We start from the raw sequence: 20,878 nt of genomic DNA on the forward strand, positions 1-20,878 counted from the left end.
GTCAATTAATCACCTGGGGATTGATGGATAAATGGATAGACTGATGAGGGGGGAAGGGAGAAAAAAATACATACAAGAAATATATATAGATAGAAATTGATAAACACATATATTGGAAATATGGATAACTATGTAGGTATATATAGATATGTAGAGAGAGAAATGTGTGGAAGGATATACATATAAATTTCATAACATTCTACAGTGCCACGCTTTCCCTCTCACTAAATAGTCGATAGTAAAAGTGACAGATTTCATCCTTATTCATTGAGGAACTGACTGGTAACCTGGGCCAAGGGCCAGGCATGCTGCTGGATGCTTTCCAGAGAAGCCAGGTGAGCAGGTCTCCTAGAAAGCCTGCTTTGTGGAAGTTGGTGATGGGAGCTCATGACGAGCCCTTGAGATCCAAAGCAGATTGGTTTTTGCTTATTTCCACAGTGTGACAACGAAGACGACTACAGGGACATCAAGAAGGCCCAGGGAGACAAGGACAGCTCTTCACGACTGACCACCTCTGCCAGTAATGCTTTGTCTGCTAACCATTGCAACATGAATGTCAACAGGTATGCATGTTCCCTTGAAGATAGAAGTGAGCTGGAGGGATCTCTGGGTCTGAATGTCATGAGCCATATTGGGGGACAGTCAGAATGTTTTAATGACTGCTCTGGTCTGGGTCTCCAGACATGCGTCCCTTGGTTGAACCCAAGGCTAATAATGAAGACCAGTTACTTGTTGTTACACACAGTTCTGCACCCCCAAAGATGCACCCTGCCCTCTGAAAACTTAATAACTGAATTTTTTTTAATAACTGAATTTTTAAACCACTGTTTTAATAGCTACTAAACCTATAAGAACACTAAGCTTATTACACAGAGGAGGAAATATAAACTTTGAATGGAACCTCCATATGACTACTCTACAGTGCTTAGATTTGGACTAAAATTGTGGTGTTAGACGGTATCTGTGTCTCCAAGGTTAAACAGACACCTAGTGACTCCTCTGGAGGGGTGCCAGGCAGACCCACGTTGCACTGAATCTCTGTGACAAATGTCTTTCTAGCAAGGCAAGGTCCCAGGTATTTATGATAAGCGAGTAGCTTACCATCAGTCATAGAAGTTCTTTTTGTTTAGAAATACCACAACTCAGAAACCACTTTCCCTCAGCCAAGACACCCCTCACTCTCCCTGATTTGTACATAGAATTTTTAAGGGGAGATTAATGTTTCAGCACAACACATAAAAATGTAAACTGGAAGGTTAGGAAAAGATGTAGAGCATCACTAAAACCCGGAGCGGAAATTGGAGAGCGAGGGCACTGGAGCCAGGCCCCCTGCAGGGTCAGAATCACCACGGGCAGGAAGACCAGGGCTCCTGGGGTCTGAGCCAGGAGGGGCGCTGCACATGAAGCTGGCCTCTCCCACAAATTCTGGGCCAAGTGGATGGTCCCACACTACTGGGAAAATCTCAATGGGGAAAATGTGGTTCCAAGTAATCTTTCAAAAATGTGCGGTTTCGTTAATGTATCAAGTAACTAGTTGATCTGGTAACTACCATAAATTCTAGTAGTGACGAATATAAACCCTATTTCAAGATGTCTGAGACAACTGTCATGTGACAGGATATATCCGTGATTTCTACTGGTGACACAGTCCCAAGTGTTGCCAGTACTGCTCCTACCAAACCACTCCTCTGGTTTCTTGCCTTCATTCATAATTGAAGGACATGTTCAATGTCAGTGAGAGATTCATGAAAATGAGGATGTAACTTTTTCCCATCCAAGTTCCTGGACCCCAGGATGGAAGCTCTTGATCTAGAGCCTTTGCCAGGCAGAGCCTACTTGCTCCGATGGTTTTACGTTAAGTAAGGAAATGATGCTTATGAAAGTGCATTGGGGACAGTCTCAGAGAGGTGTTCTGTGCTGACTGCTGTCAGGTTTGACCCATGTGATAAGACACCCCCATCCATATACAAGATGATCACCCATCCCAAAGAGAAGATCCAACAAAAGTTTCTTTGGTCAACTTGAATATATATCAACTTATAATAATGAAGAAGAAATGATCATATGTCCATGACAATAATATTTAATGTAATCATTTAGCTTTCATGAACATTTAAAGTCACATATGTGGAAAATAGTAGAGACTTAGAAATAGGACCTCTTTCACGCCCATGTCAAGAAAAAATTATACTGGGACTGTTCCTCCATCCCCAGCATCAGTGCCTTCCTCCTCACTGGCTGAGCCACTTCTGATTGGCCCAGGGCAGTTTTCCAAAATGTCTTCCCACTTCTGAGTTGTTAGACATCCAGCGCTTTTTGAACTAGAAATCCATCACCACACATTCTGTCACTCCACATATCTGTTTGCATAACATTGAGAACCTTGGCTTTATCATTGGAGGCCTGTGTTTGTTTCCTTCTACTCCAAACGAAGGAAATCGCTTTTTGAAGTGATTTTAATGGCTTGTTTGCAGTGATAGCCAATGCAAGCAATTAAAAAGTCCTAACGGCAGGAATGACTAAATCTTTGTTAAATGGATTTACCTTTTTTTAACTGACTCTGTCACGTGATTTCTGTGAGCATCCCAGATTAGTAGTGTTTGAGTTTATTTCAGGTTAATGTGTCTTTCCCCATGTATTTTTTGTTTCAAAGTTAAGTAATAGAGTGCTGTCGATATAATATATGTTGCTAAGACTGTAATGAAAGGCACTCCCTTCTCTTATGGTTAATTTTGGGGAGAGTTATACACAAGTTTTGAAGGTAAAATAAGCAGATAGGAATCAGAAAATGTAACTTCTGCCGACAGTTTTCTATTCTGTGCTTATTCGGATCAATGCCTGGTTAGCTCATAATGAAAGTTGAAACCTAACAATTGAAAGTTGCTTCTTGCTTTGCAGCTCATTCTGTGATTCTCCACATAATAATTAGTACAAGCTCAGGTGTTAACAAAAGTCCTTTTGGAAATGGGGAACTCGTATATCATTTGATTGACTTCCCCATTACTTGCTGCTTACGCTAGGAAAGCAGGAAATTGTTTGTTGTGGATTTTGAAATCCTTAAATGAAAAACTCAGAAAATCAAAGTCTTATTATTTTTAGTCATTTAACTCCAGAATTCCTCTTCATGCTGTAGGACCCGTGAGTGAAAGAATCAGTGAGTAAAATTTGCTTATTGTTTGTTATGGTCCTAATGCCATAAAATTGTTTCCTGGTATAATAATTCCCCGTAAACGTCTTCCTACCAGCAGGTTTTAAATAGGAGGTTTGGGTCATATATAAAACATTTACCTCTCCCTGTACTGCCTGGGTGACATTCCATTACTGTGATTTCCTTTTTCAGCTTGGCAATACCCATAAATAAAAATGAAAAAATGCTCCGGTCGCCCATCTCACCCCTCTCCGACTCCTCTAAACACAAATACTCCAGTGACGACTTGACGTCTTCCAGCCGATCCAACGGCAATGGTTTGTTCACTTCTGCCACCTCCAACAAAAAGCATAAGGCTGAGAACCAGCTGCAGGCTCACGCCGGAGACCTCGCGGTATGTTGATGCTCTTCCCGTCCCGATGATTAAAATAAAAAGCTGTGCACACCCCTGTGCTCTGAGTCTCCAGCCCAGCAAAGTCAGATCACAAGCTTGAGGTCCCAGAGAGGATCCCCAAGGCTGCTCTGGGAAGTCCTAGCACAGGAGTATGTCCCCTGTCTTTCCCCATCCCCTACAGAGAGCTGTGGAGGAGGGGCCGGAAGCTAGCCGCTTCTGCTAAGGAAGCCTCTTTGTAGGATTTCATTTCTTAGTTTGAAAAGAAATCGCCCCAAACTATTAGAACACTATCCAGTAAATACTATATTCACAAAGTATATGAGGACTTTTAGATCGACCCACCTTTTCACTTGAAAATATTCTTTGCCCCAGGATAGAATTAAACCTGGGATGGAAACCCCAGGCCAAAATGTCGGGGCTCCCGCTCTGCCCTTGGCAACCAGTGTAGAAGCCACAGTGTGGCACCCCTGCCACTGCCCTGCTTCCAGCGACCTCCTCAGGTGATCCTAGAGCCCTGCAGATCCCACCCCCCGCTCCCCCACCCCCGAAGGGCCGGGGATTGGGGTCCACAGTCAGTGTCTAGCCTCATGTCTTAGTGACCACGTGTCTTGGGCCACTTGCTTCATCACTCTCAGCCTGTTTCATTTGCAAAACGGTGTCATAGATTTAAATGAAATGGTACTATCTAAAGAACCTGACACCTATGGACACCTGTGCAACTAACACCACTTGTTATTTCCTCTTTACTGTCCTCCCCCACCCTTGTCTGCCAGCTGGGACCCTGTACCAGGTGTCCTCTCCTCTGGGGTACATTAGTTCACTCCGAACTTGCCCTACTCAGTTCTTTGGGTCACGGTGCCTGTCAAAACCAGTGGGGCTTTGCGAGGCAGGGAGACAGGCGACTTGAGAACAGGACCCTACAAACAGAGATGGGAGGCAGTATTTAATGCTTCAGCCCACAAATTAAACAGCTAAGGAGTTGGTAGAAGGTCCTGCAAGAGCCTAAATCTTACTGTATCATCAGGAAATTAACCCCCTCATGTACCCTCATTGGGGAACAATTATCTTTAATTCTAAGCTGCAAGAATCTGAGAAGACCATACTAGAAAAACCTGAAATAAAAAGCTACCAATTCAAATTTAAAAGCAAACCAGACCTTTCTGTGCCTCTAGATCCTTCTGTCACAAGCAATTGCAGTGTGCAGAGAACTGTAAAAAACAAAAACAAAATTAAGGACTTTATTTAGTTGTCCTTTGAGCGCATAGATTTTTATTGAGCAAGTACTTAACTGTGTGGCACTGTGCCCAGCAGCGGAGATTCAGTGATGCCCTAACGGCTTCTGTCCATGCCTACGTACAACCTCCAGCCTAGCTGGGGACAGTGACTTGGATGAGGGATCACACACATCCATAATTGACGGCCATGCCTGCCAAGAAGGAAACGCACAGACTCAAAGAGGCTCTTATAACAAGGAGATTTGATCGACACATAAAATCGGTCCATATTTAAAGAAGCCTTTGTATACACTCGATTTTAATTACCTCAGAGGAGTCAATTTGAATTTCATGACCAAAGATGGTTGTTTTCTGATCCATGTGTTAGGCACACAATGGGTGCTATGCTCTATAAATATTTTTATCCCCGGGAAATAATGATCTTTTTTTTAAATTTTCCCACAGATCAATAGTGTTCCTTCTTAAAACACGTTTGAAATAATTTCTCATAAGTCCCTTTGGCTTTTTCTAGTCTTCACAGACAGTGAGTGAGAACCAGTCAATTTGCGACCTGTGTGACTTCTCTTTTGTGAGGGATTGTAGGTTACAGCTCAGTGGTTCTGAGAGCTTTGGCCCTGGGTCAGCATCACCTGGAACTCGTTAGAAATGCATGTTCTCAGGCCCTAGGCCGGACCAACTGAAGTGGAGACTCTGCAGGAGGGGCCCAGCTGTCTCTGTGTTAACCAGCTCCCAGGTGATTCTGAACCACGGGGCAAGTCAACTGGGCAAAGCAGGGGCCTGCGCGCTGAGCTCTGGGCCTCCACCCACAACCACGATTTGAGCTTGGCCAAATTCCTTAACCTCACACGCATCCGTTACTGGATCTCTGGGGTTGGCCGCTCTAAGACTTCCGTTTAGATAACTGTTGTGAGAATGACATAGGAAAACGTGCATGGAAGCCCTCAGCTTGACAACTGGTACGCATGATCTCTTTTTCTTTATTTAAACAAAAAAGCACCATCTATTCTACAGTAAAACACAGAACACAAGATAGTCTGTGTAGTGGGTTGTTCCTCTCAGCTTCTCAAAGACTGGTGTGTTGTTTGTTGTTTAGAAGGCAACTCACAACAATTCGGAAAACGTGCTCCACAAGTCACGGCCACAGACAGAGCCGTGGTCTCCAGGCTCCAACGGCCACCGGGACTGCAAGAGGCAGAGGCTTGTCTTCGATGACATGTAAGTGTGGGCTCTTTGTTGATACGGTGAGAGGCAAGGTGAAATGGAAACGTCAGAGGTAGAAATTACAGTGTGGCCATGTGCAGCGTGGCTCGGTCACTAAAATGTTCCCTCCTCGAAGGGAATTGCAGCTTAACTCTGAGTGGACCCCTGGGTCCTGGCGCGACTTTTGACCAGCTAGAACTACCAGTCTTAATGGGGTCACATCCAGAATGTCAGAAAGCTAAGGCAGTTGGCACTGATGAGTCTTATATTTCCAAGCATTTTGGGGACTGATGGGGGTTGTATGCTACCAGCAAGAGAAGCATTTTTGTTTTTGTACATTATCACAGTCAAAGAATGATAGTGATTTACTCATGAAAGCTCCCTTCCTCTAAAATGATATATTCTTTATAACACTATAAACAATTCTTATACAGGAGAAAAATACCCTGTCATCCTTCAGCCAGTCCTCGCACTAAAACCCAAGTATAACTTCCATTCCCAGCATCAATTTAAAAGGAGCAGAAGCAAGAGAAGCAGATGAATAAAAATAACCTCCTAGAATGCCCTTGTGGTGCTGAAAATGACAAATGAGAAATGATTTAAATGACACTGGAAATTATTTAGATTCTTAGGGAAATAATACGAGTCGAGGTCAAGGACAAGCCTGGAAGGCGGAAGACATGGTTTCTAGAGTTTGCTTGACACCTGTTTTCAGCTTTAGCTGTTCACTGAGCACCCAGTACCTGTCTGAGGTGGAACAGCGTGTGACAATAAGAAATCGTGCCCTCAGATTGCTCACAGTCCAGCTAAGGGGACAGACAATAAACCACTAACCCCACCCAAAGTCGGAAAATTAAAGGGTGCTAAATGTCTGTAAGTCCCAGCTTCCTTACCAGAAAAAAACTGGTATTTGTGACACCTGTCTCCCAGGGGTTCTCCTAGGACCCAGTTCTCCTAGGACTCTCTGGCAAGAGTATTGGTCTGGAGAAATAAAAGCTCTGTGCAGAGTGATGGGTTCTCCATCCTCATCTTCCTCCCCTCCTCTTCTCCAGCCCTCATTTCACCCATATAGAGACAAGATCTATTTGTCTCCTCTGTAGACGTCTCTGAGAAATGGGACTACGTCATGGTCCTCAAGCATTACCTGGGCCGCAGTAAGCTAATTCGGGCACAGAATTTGGGGTTTGAAAGACAGATTTGCATTTTTGTGTTTCATTTACTGGATGTGTTCCAAGATAGTTGGATTTATGAAAGGTTAAGGGTGGCCAAGGAGGACAGGTGTTCTCCTCTTCCCATGGCTGCTGCAGCTGCTCCGGCAACCCCACAAACACTGTCTTCCTGGCCCTCACCATGTGTCCATTCCCTCCTTTTCTCCACTGCCCTAAGCAGCGAGGGAGGTAGTCATTATTAAACAAGAAATTCTCATGGTCCAAAGCTTTTCTGTAAGAAAGGGTTCATTGAGCCAAATGCTAGCCAGAAAAGGACCAGGTCCTGGGCGTACAATCTAAAACACCAGCAGCGGGGCTGGATGGCGCTGGCAACATGTCTGCCATCCTGGAGCTGACGGGCTCTTTTATACCTTATGTTTTGGGGCAGACAGAGGTAAGTTGTTTTGAAAGACTTTACACTGACTGCAGATAAGGTGGGGGAGAAAGTGAAGTGGGGGTTCTAGGACAGGTGCACAGTCAGTAAGGAAGACAGATTTACTCCTTTTGATTGGTTACAGGCAACAGTGCCGAAGTTCGCGCTTACACGGCATTCGGTGACATCCGGTGGTCACTATAGAAGTTGATTCAAAGCTCCAACATACATTTGGGAATGTGAGAAGTCTGTTGTTAGTTGGCCCTCTGCTATTAACTGCTTACTTACTCATCCCTTCCTCTCCACCCACTGTAATTTATTTTAGGACATCTCAGAATTTTTCTTTTGTCATCATTAATCCCCTGGGTGGGGGGAGGGGGACATGTAATGGGAGTGCAATCAATTGATCAACTACCAATATAATTAGGGTTCAGTGGTATAAAGTATTCACAGGGGCTTTAACCATTTGTAAAAACAGGAGATTGGAATTGTGTTTAATGATGACATGGAAATTTGCATTCGGAAGTCATAATCGAACAACCTGATCAAACACAATTAAACACTGAGGTGGTCAAAACAGTAAACATTTCCAGCAGGTGCTGTTACGGGCATGGTATTTAAACACACACACTCACACATGGAAAATTAAAATGTAAGGAATATTCTAATGTTTGGATCAGAAAGCTAACTCAGAAACAGCAACAATTAAATAGTTGTGCTTGGATGTGCAGTTTCTTGGAGCTGTTTACAAGAGGAAGTGTTTCCCAATCTCTGGGGGTGAGGCTAATATAATTTTGTCACTATGTATCAGTGAAGAGCCTGTTGTCATTGGTTCTTCCAGTATGTCTTAGCAGTATGTCTAATTTTTCTGGCTGACAGCGACAATACCACTGTTTCTCCTTTTATGGATATAGATCGAATCGAATAAAAAAAAGCACCATTCCACATCCATCATATGGAGAGAGAAATGGCATCTTCCAATTGCTCTGTGTCCCAACTGATTTGAAATCCGTAGCAGTGACATAAACATGCAACTCAAACAGCCACTCAACCACTGACCTAAGAAAGTCCTGGGAAGGTTCTTCATGCTTGAAAAGCAAAAATGGGCATTGCCTCTTCCTCGAAACAATGAAAATAAGTTCCCTTCAGAGATCAGTGGGCGAGGAGGTCTTATAAAATTGTCTCCCAGGTTTAGTAGGTGTGTGCTGAGACTCACTAAGCCCCAGGTACAGTGGCAGGAGCTAGGGTACGTGATTAATTAATTCTCAGTTATTAACTCGGGGGGGAGGGAGGCCCATGGGTGGCCTCCCCAGGAAGGTTCCCTGGAACCACAAAATTCCAGCCTCCTCCCGCTCCCTCTCCACTCCGGTGTAGCTTCTAAGGCAGTTTCCCCACCAGCAGGCTGCCTGACAGTCACTTTCCTTGACTTCTCACTGATGGTGTCAACAAGCAGTGAAATAACCACACAGAGGCCACCAGAAGAAAAGAAAGAGCTGGAGAATTAGCTCTGGAGTAATGTCGTGTTGATGGAAGTCAGTTACTGTGTTCCAAAACGTAACAGATGCCACACTGTCATTTAATTTTTAAAGCCGCATCGTGCAGCTCTTAAAAACAAGTAAACTCATTCCTTTGTTATTATAAATACTCATTAATGGTTGAATAAACATGTGATTCAGACAACAGCTGAATCCAGTGTTGAATGAACCCAGCGTGGGGGAGGGTGCTGCCTGCATCTTTTTCTGTATCCATGAATGTAAGGGAGCTACACACAGGTAACCTTAAATCCACAGACGCCCAAGCCCTTTTGCCTGTGTGACTCACCAATTAAACAGGCACCAGTTTGTGCCTTCAGGATGCAAAATAACACTTAGTTTAAAAACGTGATCCAGGTCAGCTTGTTCTGCGTCAATTGCAGGCTCAGGTTGGTGGCAGTATGACCACACCTCCTCCCCTGACATTTAGCCACCCATGCCACTCACTACTTGGTAGCCTGGGTCCTAAGGTGACACTGGTATGATTACCAAAATTTTATTTAAAAAAAAATCATAAGAATTTATGTCAAGGAGTGACAACACTTCATTCAACTCAAAGCCTAGAAACAAAACCATGAGCTGTAAATTGCTTGGTGTCCTAATTAGTGACCGGCGAGTTCCTGGCCGGGGAAGATTGAGAGGGAGCAACTGTGTCACGAAGGCCTCAGTACAGAAGTTCTGAGCAGAGCTCGGTGGTGAAATGCTTGGCTGAAAATCCAGCCTCCATTCCCACCAGCCATATTGCTGCATTGGGAAACCGCGAACCTCTCGCGCCAGCTCTGCCTGTGCTCCCAGAAGCATGTGAGAGTCAGTCACGATCATCGCATTCAGCCAAACTACCCAACGTTTCATCTGTCCCCATGGCACCAGTAACAGGAGCCCAGCTCCTGTCCATAAACATGCGACAATGAGAACAGACACCCCCCCCCACCCCCGTCAGCCACTGCGGCCGTGAAACATGGCTGTGGGGAAGGAAGAGGACTCGGCGTTTGTAATATAATTATGCTCAGCAGTCTCACAGCTAAGAGGAGTTTAACTTTATAGGGGATGGGAAGATTCCATGTGTGAAATCTTCCGCAGCATGATTTAGTCAAAGGCCACCAACTGAAATCCTTGAGTAGGAGATGTGACCTCAAGGCAAGGCACTGCTGTGGAGGGCTTGCCGACGCCACTGCTGTTCTCCTGAGGGGCTCCCCTTCCCAGTTGCTTCAAAGCTGGATCCCACCTTTCCCAATAAACCATTAGTATGCCTTCAAGCTCTTCATATGGAATTTTTTCTGTATGAAATCCTGTATTTTCCCGAAAATAAGACTGGGTCTTACATTAATTTTTGCCCCAAAAGACGCATTAGGGCTTATTTTCAGAGGATGTCTTATTTTTTCATGTACAACAATCTACACTTATTCATGTACAACAATCTACATTTATTCACTTATTCATGTACAAAAATCTGCATTTATTCAAATACAGTCATGTCATCTTCTTCTGGAACATCGTCATAAATCTCCAAACCCCGAATTTCAGCTTAAATTTCTTGTGACTCCATTTCCTGTAGAACCATTGGCCCCAATCTCTCATGTCCAGCAATAGAGCTCTCCTTAAATGAGCACTTCTTGTTCATGTAGCCTGCTCATAGTGCATTAGCAACACAGCTGTCAGTGATTTTATCCCATGAATTCTTCACCTAAGTCACAACCTCTTGCAGGCTAGGCTTCACAGTTTCCACACTGATTTCTCTCCATTCTATTTTCAATGTAGTCATAGATTTCCATGCGCAAATGGTCCTTGAATGGTTTGTTTATTGCAATATCAAGAGTCTGGAGATAGGCAGTCATTCCTGCAGGAATCATTATTTGATCTTTTCTTCTCTCTGTAAGGAAGTTTTTCATGTGTTTAGCACGGTGAATGCTGGCTGAATCCCAGACTAGCAGATCTCTTTGGCCACCTCGCACAACAAGTGGCAGCATTAAATCGACCCACTTCCTTATAATTACTTGTGTGCACCAGGCTTTTTTGGTTTCAAGAACATAAATGCCTGAAACACATTCAACCTTATCTTTCTTGCCCTTAGTGATGATTAGAGGTGGGGCTTTCTTTCCATCCAGATGAATTGCCAAAACACAGGTAACACGTGCATTTTCTGTAACCAGTGGAAGGAATATAGATTGACGAGGCAACCCTCTGATCAATTGTCGTTTGAGATCCTTGGACCATAAACACTGTAGTTTCATCCACAGCAATCATGTTGGAGAGCTAGTATTTAGAAAAGTCGATGTTCTCAACAAAGAACTTGAATGTAAGTACACGTTTAATAACTTCAGTATCTTCCAGCTGGAACAGTGTTGTCGATCTTCTTAGAGACAGTTCATATCGCTGAAGGAAGCCATCCAGCCAGTGTTGTGATGCTTTGAATTCTTCTGGGATATTTCTAACTGTGGTGCCATTGCAAGGGCAAATGCTTGAATATCAGCCCTGTGCACAAGCAAAGCCTTTGGTCTCCTGTCAGCCATTCACAGATGATGTCTTCCAGCTAAGGAAATAATGGTTGACGACCTGATTCACACTTGTGCTTCTTAGTATTTCCCTCGTCCACCTGTTGACTGAGGTTATGGTACTCTGCTCGCCATTTTCGGACCATTCGGAGATCCAACTTCTCTTCGCAGAAAGCTGTAAGATTCTTGCCCCGGGAGTCCTCCACGATTCCTTTCTTGCACTCAATGGAATAGCTCTTTCTTTTTGCACTCATCTTGTCTGGGGGTCAAAATATTGTTCCCTTAAAATCTACCATCAAATTAAGTATTTACTGAAGACTTACGAGACAGAAGTGGCAATAAAAACAATGACAGTTAAGAATCATGGTCCACACAAAAGCGACGAAGAATTGCAAGCACCAAAATTCAGAAAACGTTTCTTTATTTCACACAAGTGCATTAAGTACGTCCATTACAACACAGGTATTGAATTATAAAGATTCATATTAGACACAACCACGTCCGTTTGTTATCAAGTGCGCAAATTATTCATGTGTTGTGTCTGTCTCTGAATGGTCATTTGGCAATAAGTCTTGAGTTCATCTGTTTACATAGACATTTACCTCTCACCCAAAGGCGCCCACTTGGGTATTTACAAATACTGAATTATAATTTATATTATCATTTATTTTAAGTATTAATGTCAATAATATTATTTATATTTAATTATATATTAATATTGCTTTATAATTCAATACGTCCATCATGTGTTGCAACGGACGTACTAAATGCATCCGTCTGGCTGACGATCTTAACTGGGGCTAATTTTTGAGGTAGGACTTATATTACGAGCATCCTGAAAAAGCATGCTAGGGTTTATTTTCCGGTTAGGTCTTATTTTGGGGGAATTACGGTCCCTGTCTCTCAGCCAGATTCTTGTTTTATTCTAATGAAAACAGAGAGAGAGAGAGAGAGAGAGAGAGAGAGAGAGAGAGAGAGAGAGAGAGAGAGAGGCTAAGCTTGTGTGAGGTCGGGGACACAAAGAATTCACATCTCCCTGATTGAAATCTTAGCTCTCTGAACATTTTAAGGGTTTTGAACAATGATTTTATTTTAAATGCCACACTCAGAGAAGAACAACCATCGAATTGATGAGTTTCCATTTCACCAGAAAGTTGCTTTTGACTGAATGACAAAACCCTGCAGCGTTCCGCCTGTGCATTCTGGAAAGTGCATGGTATGTTCTGTGCGAGGCCAAGAGGGAAGCAGTCGTCAGCCAGAGCCTGTGGCCTGTAAGAGACAATGAATGATCGTTGGTGCCTCTGCAAAGCCAGGTTGCAGGGACTCTGGGGTCCTAGCCAACATTAAGGTTATGGACACAAAAGCTGCATCTGAATCCTTGCTGCCCAAATGCAGCCCTGCTTGCTTCAGGAAGCGCTCAGAGCCAATGCCCCTCCCAAAGCCGCTGGCTCTGTAGTGCCCTCGTCAATAGTATCACTTACTCAGGGCATCAAAATAATCACTTAACTTCTTACACATTCTTCTTTGTGGAGAAAGTACCTCAAAACTTGGGACACAGTCACACCTCTGGGGCTTATCAAATAACAAGCTGACAGGATGTCAGATGATGAATTCATTTGGTATGCAGTTGCCTATTTGCCTGATTTGCATTTCAGCTTCCCTAAGAAAATCATCCAGATTTCTGCTGTGCCAAGGAACCTGTTTGTTCAAACACATTGAGCTCTCATCCTTGCCAGGTTTCACGAAACAGGCTGGCCCTGCTGAAGGGGGGTGTTTCACAGGGGTAGGAATTACAGAAAGAAATCTGCCAGCCTCTCCATGGGGGACCGTTCAGCTGGATCTCAGCCACAAAGGAGAACAAAAAGCAAGCTTGCTTTCATCCTCCTGTGCCAGAAGAAATATTGGGGCAGCTCAAACTCCACTGCTGCTGAAAACTAAAGCCCTGTGTTTGTAGGTGGGGGTGCTGGGAGGGTGAGGCAAAGGATGGATTCTGTTTGGATCAAGTGCTCAGACTGTTTCTGTTGCAGAGAGCGCTTATAACAAAGACAGACGTGGCTACGCTTTGCCTTTTTAGATCCCTCAAGCCTACTTTCTGAAGAGCCCAAAATGCACAGTTGCATGTGTGATGTTTAATTGAACTTTTATTAGGTTGGCTCATGTATCCTCATGAAATACCATCACTGTGAGAAACAATGCGAAGAATGTTATTATCTAAATGAGTAACAAAAACTCTAGGTCGTCCACGTTAAAAAAAAAAAAAAAGATTCGATGATGGATCTCTTTGAACACTGCAATAATTCAATTTCATTTTAGTACCTTTGCCATATGTGATAGTCTATAACTGCCACACCGGTGACATCAATTGTATTTTCCTACTGACTTGAATGTTGCTGTCAGAGTGAGCCCTAATGCTAGCATGCATCCACTGCCCGCTGGACAACCTGCATGATGTCCCATTGGTCCCCTCGCCTTTATAATGATCCGATCTAGGAGTGTGCCGCTAGAAATCACCTAAAAGGAGAAAATGGGCCAATCATCAGGCAATCTTCAGTGACTCAGTGTAGTGAGCCCTCCATTATGTAGTGACAAGAATGCTAACTAATGCATTCATAAATGGCCTCTGGCTGGTTCATCCCCCACCCCCACCCCCAGTTTCTCAGGTTTCCATTGTAGCTTCTGTGATACAGTCAGAAAATTAGATGTGTTACTTATCCGCATACACTACTGTGAGAGTTTGAGACGCAGCCTCCGTATCAGGTTTTAAAAATACATTCATACTCTGCAGACAAAAACGACCTTCATTGAGGACCCCATATTAGAAATTAGGACCCACTACCATCCATAAGGATAACGTAGAAAGCTCGTAAAAACTAAGATGCCATAGCCTATTACCAAGAGAATCCTTTCATGAAAACGAAATGCATTTGAAATGATAATCCGTTAGTGACAAGGCCTACCAAACAGGGCAAGAAAAAAAGGACCAAACTCATACACTGGGGTGTAGAGCAGATAATGATGTAGAGAATTTCAGGTTGCCATGGAGACATTCCCTGGCTCATTGGCTGTGATGCTGCATCCCATCAGAAGCCACCACTCTCTTCTAAGCTCAAAGTGAATTCAGTGCTATTCAGGGGGGATTCGTTTACCTTCTCCCATGTGCCTAAAACTACAGGGTTGGGAGGATCAACAAGGTCTACAATGTAGTCCCCACTGAAAGTGTGCCAGCTGCTAAGTAGCACATACACCATGGCTGTAGCTCAGAAGGTAATTAAATGCCCAGAAGTATAGTGCAAACAAGAACCGGTGACTGAGATCAGCAGACACAGACATGAACATGGACCAAAGTTATCAGGACGGCCTCATGACAGTAGAATTTGAGGGATGGTCACATTTGACACATAGTAGGCCCTCAGTGAATCAGTGAATAAGCACTCTGTGAATGAGCAGAGAGGAGAATGTTCCAGGCAGGAGGAAAAGTATGAGCAGAGCTTCTAAGATGGGGACAGCATGTTACAAGACAGGAAGGAGATATCCTTTGGGTGAGGGCCTTGGTGAGTAAGTGACGTGGGTAAGACGGTTGGTCAAGATTACTGGAGGCCTGAACTGAGATCTCATGGGCCCGGAGATTAATTTAGGTCTGTGAGTAGAGTGGTGATGTAATGAAAGCCATATTTTACAAACATTGGTCAACATTTAAAGCCCAAGATAGACTGGAGGGGAGTGAAGCTATAATCCAAGAGAGGTGGTGACAACCTTGACGTCTGTGGTGGATGTTTCTTTGGGAAAAGGAAGGAATTTTACAAGGAAGCATTCAGGGCATTTGATAACGGGAGAAATGGGTGGAAATACCTGAACTCTCTTGAACACATCAACTCTGGGACCCCATCTGAAGCCCATCTGATCTGGGTTTGGGCTAGAGGTAGGTCCAGTCTTCCACTTTGGGGTGTGAAACACAAGGAAAACCAGAAAAGAATGCAGAGGATGTTTCAGGCAGTGAAACTACTTTGGATGAGACTATAATGGTGGCTATGTGTCATTATGCATCTGTCAAAAATCCATAAAAGATACGCCAAGGGTGAACCCTAATGTAACCTATGGACTTCGGGTGATAATGACATGTCAGTGTAGATTCACTGATTATAGCAAATGTCCCACTCTGGTGAGAGATTTTGGTTGTGAGGAAGCTGAGGCAGGAAATACATGGGAAAACCCTTTACGCACTGCTTACTGTCAACCTAAGACAGCTCTAGAAAAATAAAGTAAATCCATTCAAAAACAACGACAAAAATAATGTAAATTGCCAGAGTTGGAATCAAAGACCAACCAGACAGTGAATATGTATTCAAAGGTCAGTATGTGGACAAAGAGGGAAAACCCACCACGTAAAGGACACTAAACCCATTCAAATGGAAGCAGTCTGGACATCTAGGAGATGAACTAGAGAAAGCAGAGGCAGTAAGAGCAGCGCCTTCCTGTGAAGGAAACTGCAGGCTTCACCCACCAGTGAAGACCAACCAAGGTGGATGGAAGGTCTCAGGTCTGAGTGGCAGGAAGAATGGTGACAGGATGATGAGCCAAAAATAGGAGTTTAATTATATCCATTAAGGAAATCCTGCAACTGTGGTCCTTATTTCTTTGTTGGAGAAGTTAAAAATATACCCAGCATGGTCCCACAGTCCTGACAGTATTTTGTGGAGAAGAGACAGAAAACCAACACCTGTTGATTCAGTGGTTTGGGACCCGTGACCCAAAACTAATTATTTGCTGTGATCCCAGTTTGTTTATTTGTTTGATTGATTAAAACCATTAAAATGAGAATAATAGTTTTGGATTGCAATGTTATTGGCCTGGTATTCGTGGTTTTCCTAAGCATTTTGACCTCGTTTGGATAAAAGGATGCTCTGACAACCTAATACTGCGGTGAGGAGAAAGACCTATTAGCATATGAAAGAAGGCAGCTCACAATAAGCACGGGTTAAACAGCCCATAGTTAATGTCCCCGCTTCCGTCTTACCTCCCTTTCAGTGAGTCCTGGCTTATATTGGATATTCATGAACAGATCAAGGTTATTGATTACATAAAGACCCATAATACAAAAAAAAAATATTTAGGCTGATGGCACCTAAAGTATTTAGATATTGTTAAGTCACTCAGATCAAGCATTTAAATACTGTCTGGTGAGTAGCTTTCTGTAACCTGTGGTCATTACACCCACTCAGATCAGTCTCTGGGTGAATTGCTTTCATCTCCCAGCAGAATCGGTGCTGGCCAGGGTTATTGCTTTAATAATGCACATGTCTGCTGTTAATGTTTACCAGTCAGCTAATCAGCGCACTAGAGAATACATGCTACATTGGCAGTGTTACAAGGCAGACATCATTTTACAATGAACTTCATTATAACTGCAGTGTAATCATACGGCATTCCCTCTTTTAATTTCTCACCATGAAGCTTTAAAATAATTATATATGGATAGATACATACAACTCTAGGTACCATTTATGCATGTAAATGGCACTGATTTTCATAAGGATACTTGCATATACTCACCCATACATACCCATACAATTATTATGAGGCATATTTGCAATCTTTACATTAAAAAGCGAGTGTTTTGTGTAAATATCATGTGAAATAAGATTTTTTTCACTTGTTTTCTTAACTGCAATAAAAAACCTGATGCCCAAATTAGGTACTGGGAACCCTGTTAAAAATCACTGTAAATGTAACCAATGTGCATATACTAAGCGTGTTTTGAATTGCTAACTTAAGAGAAATATAATTGTGATATTTTATATATGGGCAGTAATTGGGAAACGCATACAGTACCTGATTCTGTATTAAGCGGAGTTTTTACATTGTGATTCAGGTTTGAGCGAAAGGAAAGGTTATTTTCAAAAGAGCTTACACTTCCACAATAATGACATTTAATATCATCCTCTCCTTGTAGGCCACGTAGTGCAGATTATTTTATGCAAGAAGCTAAACGGATGAAGCATAAAGCAGATGCAATGGTACGTTCCTTTTCTTTCCAGATACGTTCTTGCAAATTGTGTTTGTATTGCACCTTCATCACTGGGACAATATACGCTGGGTAATTATAAAATCTATTACAAGGATGGCTGGGTCCGTTACGTGCAGAAATGTTTATATATAATCAAGTGCTCATAGCCCAATAAATTATTACTTCCACCAATAATGTCTGACTGGGAGAAAGTTCTGGATAAATGAGTATTTTAATTTAGTCCTAAGGTTTGAATAGTAACTAGAGGCAGTGGAGTCAGTGGGTGGCAGTATTATTTTCCTTTAAAAATGAAATCTAGGTTTGCATTTTTCTGTCTCGTTAGCCTGGCCAACCCTTGGCGTGGTCCCAGGAGCTAATCCCTTTGCAAAAAGATTCGTGTTCTTCATGTGTACCTGCCAAAATGATATCTCTCAGAAACTGTATGGCACAGAGACTGCACATAAGATTCTAAAGTCACCGCAATTTGATGTTTACAAAAAATAGCTTTTCTTCCTGGTAGAATCTCCTGTTTTGGAAAGCATGAAGCTTTTCAGGCATTAGATTAAAAAAACTTCTGTTTTTTTCTGAAGTAAATCATACGGTTATTCCATCTTGAGGTCTCATCTAAAGGGCCCCCTACCTGCCCGGGAATGCCAGCTCTGATTCCCTCCAGCATTTATAACTGAGGTGGGGGACAGCTGGAGATGAATACGGCATTTCAGATGCCCTTCGCTGTTCTCATCCAGTATTGAAGGTTTTCAAACCCTAACAGTATGCTTCTCCCAATGCTGCTGATGATGCCCATCAAATATTTATTGGATGAAGATCACTGCCTCAGTTCACTAGTGGACAGGGGAGAAAAACCAGAAGATAGAGAAGGGAAATGGAAAGTACAGTTCTGGCGAGGGCCAGTCACCTAAAGAAGCTGAGGCCTGGCCACTACTGCAAAAAATCATTGAACATGAAAGCAGAATGAAATTTGCTGCCTGAATCATCCAAGGGTTACCAGGATTATTCATTCAGTGTCATCTTGCCCAGCCCGACACTCTACTCCAGCCAGAGTGGTCCCCTGCTGGCCTCTAAGCACACCTTGCTGACACCAGCCAGCCACTGGACCTTTGCACTTGTAGACTCTCGCACTCACACACACTCTCGTGTACACTCACACCTTCAGCATACTCCCCAAAGCCAGCCAAATGGTACCATTTCTTCCCAGTGTCTTTGTCAGGTTTCCTCCCCAGCCTTTTTGCAGCCCAATCATTTGTTCCCTTTCTACCATCTCTTGTGCCCTGGACTCCTGGCTTTGCATTTTGTTAATCACAGACTGCCTTGTGCTGTGAACTGTCTCGTGGGTGCACATTTTTTCTCTCCAAATGTACTCTCTGTTCCTGGAGGGAACTTGAGTGTATCAAGTGTGCGTAGCACAGAATTGGGTGCTTCAGAAAATATTTACTGAATGAAATGACTTCCTTCATCTGAAAACATTGCCAAGAAATATTGCTCAGTATCCTATTAGGGTTATAAACTATTTAAAAATGTGATTTGCTAATGAGGAAGAGTTGTGCTCTACATTTCTGTTTTCTAAGGCATCGTTATGAGTGAGATTTTTGTTTAGAGGCAAGACTTACATTAGTAATTAGAGTATTTGTGTAATTCTGTTTTGAATGATGAATGAATATTTGAAAACTGGGGAGATTATGCCATTCATACTTAAGATATGTAGTTATCCACAGAGAGTAACAATACAGGGAACCAGGAACATGATGGGTAAGTTTAGATTTATGAGGAACTAAGAATATAAAGCCGATTTTGGTTGATGTGGGGAAAGGTTAACATCAATTTAGACAACCTCATGTAATCCAAAATAATGTTTTTTATTAAATTTCAACTTTTATGTCGCATTTTAGCTAAGCTGAAATAGTGCCTTGGGTTTTATCTCCTCTCTTTTCCTCTCCTCACTCTCACCCTTAAGTGAAGGGTAAAATAACTATAAATAAATAAATAAATAAATAAATAAATAAATAAATAAATAAATAAATAAATAAAAACCTGCACAATAAGAGAAAAGCATGGAGTTGTAAATGTCACAGATATTATATGTTATAAAAGACAATAACCAAGGCCAGTCAACTGTCAAAATTGGACTATGCCCAAAAAAGTATGAAAACGCTTATGTGGAATCAGACATAGCAACATTGCGGTATATTAGCTTTGCATGGAAAGACAAGGAATGAAGTTGCCAAGCTATTTGGGGTTATAAGGAGGGAAACAGACTAGAGCAGCCGTGAAGTTCTAAGCAATTCTGATTGGCCATCACTATATGGATTTGATACAATTCTGTACGTAACCATTCGCTCACTTGCCGAAACCACTTCCTAGAGAAGGAAGTATCCTATTTCTTCTCTCAGCTCCATTCACAAGATTTTGGAACTCAAAAGTCACGTTTCTCAAAATGTGTAGACTATTTGACAAGGGCATTTTAAACACTGTATGCTTAAGGAAGACACTATTAATTCTGTTGATCAGGTGGAGAAGTTTGGAAAGGCCTTGAACTACGCCGAAGCGGCCTTGTCATTCATTGAGTGTGGAAATGCAATGGAGCAGGGCCCAATGGAATCCAAATCTCCTTACACCATGTATTCAGAAACAGTGGAGCTCATCAGGTAAGCACTGTGTTTTCGTGCTAGGGGTTGGGGGTGAAGGAAGTATGTGAGTCCTCTGAATACAGAGAAAAGAATGTCATCCTGCACTGTCAGCTACCAAGAAGCAACCAAAAGTAAGAATGTGAGGTTTTGCATGGCACTTTTGCCACACACACACCCCCACGCCCACACACACTCCTCCTTTCTTCTGTGAGCGAGGTAGGGCAGCTCCAATAACCTGCAGGAAGAAAGCTGAGTCTGATGAGACATGACATGCCCACTTCACCCAGCTAGGAAGTGACAGATTTTTAACTCATTCCACCTCTATGCTGCTTTTTTTTTTTTTTTATCCAATCCAGGTTAGTATACTCTCAGTCCTAAGTCTACCAAAACACGACTCAGGAGTATTTAATGAAAGGGAAGAGAATTCATGGGGACTTTAGGAAAGGAAATTCATTGTATGCTATACTATCTCAGAGGGTCCTGGCGTTGTTCTCTAAGATCTGGGTGTGAGCGTCGCTCCCCAAACCTGGATGAAGACACGTAACGTGAGCAGGGTTTCTGATGGGAGCACATCACAGGGTGGATGGGAGATGCTTGTCTTCCATGACGGAGGCCTGGAAAGGCACATCGTTAATGTCTCTTTAATG

At 42.8% G+C, this 20,878-nt stretch overlaps 1 protein-coding gene across 7 annotated transcripts in view; it reads left to right on the plus strand.

The window, feature by feature from the left end:
* The window catches only part of AFF3 (ALF transcription elongation factor 3), a 499,557-nt gene that overhangs the window by 466,198 nt on the left and 12,481 nt on the right, over nt 1-20,878 (plus strand). For all 7 annotated transcript variants that reach the window (XM_081069257.1, XM_081069258.1, XM_081069259.1 and 4 more), the window contains 5 exons: nt 439-563; nt 3,341-3,542; nt 5,871-5,992; nt 17,533-17,596; nt 20,113-20,249. In XM_081069257.1, coding sequence (XP_080925383.1) covers nt 439-563; nt 3,341-3,542; nt 5,871-5,992; nt 17,533-17,596; nt 20,113-20,249 — 650 coding nt within the window. The remainder of the gene's footprint in view (nt 1-438; nt 564-3,340; nt 3,543-5,870; nt 5,993-17,532; nt 17,597-20,112; nt 20,250-20,878) is intronic.

The sequence above is a fragment of the Rhinolophus hipposideros genome (genome assembly GCF_964194185.1).
Source record: "Rhinolophus hipposideros genome assembly, chromosome: 12".
NCBI classification, from domain to species: Eukaryota; Metazoa; Chordata; class Mammalia; order Chiroptera; family Rhinolophidae; genus Rhinolophus; species Rhinolophus hipposideros.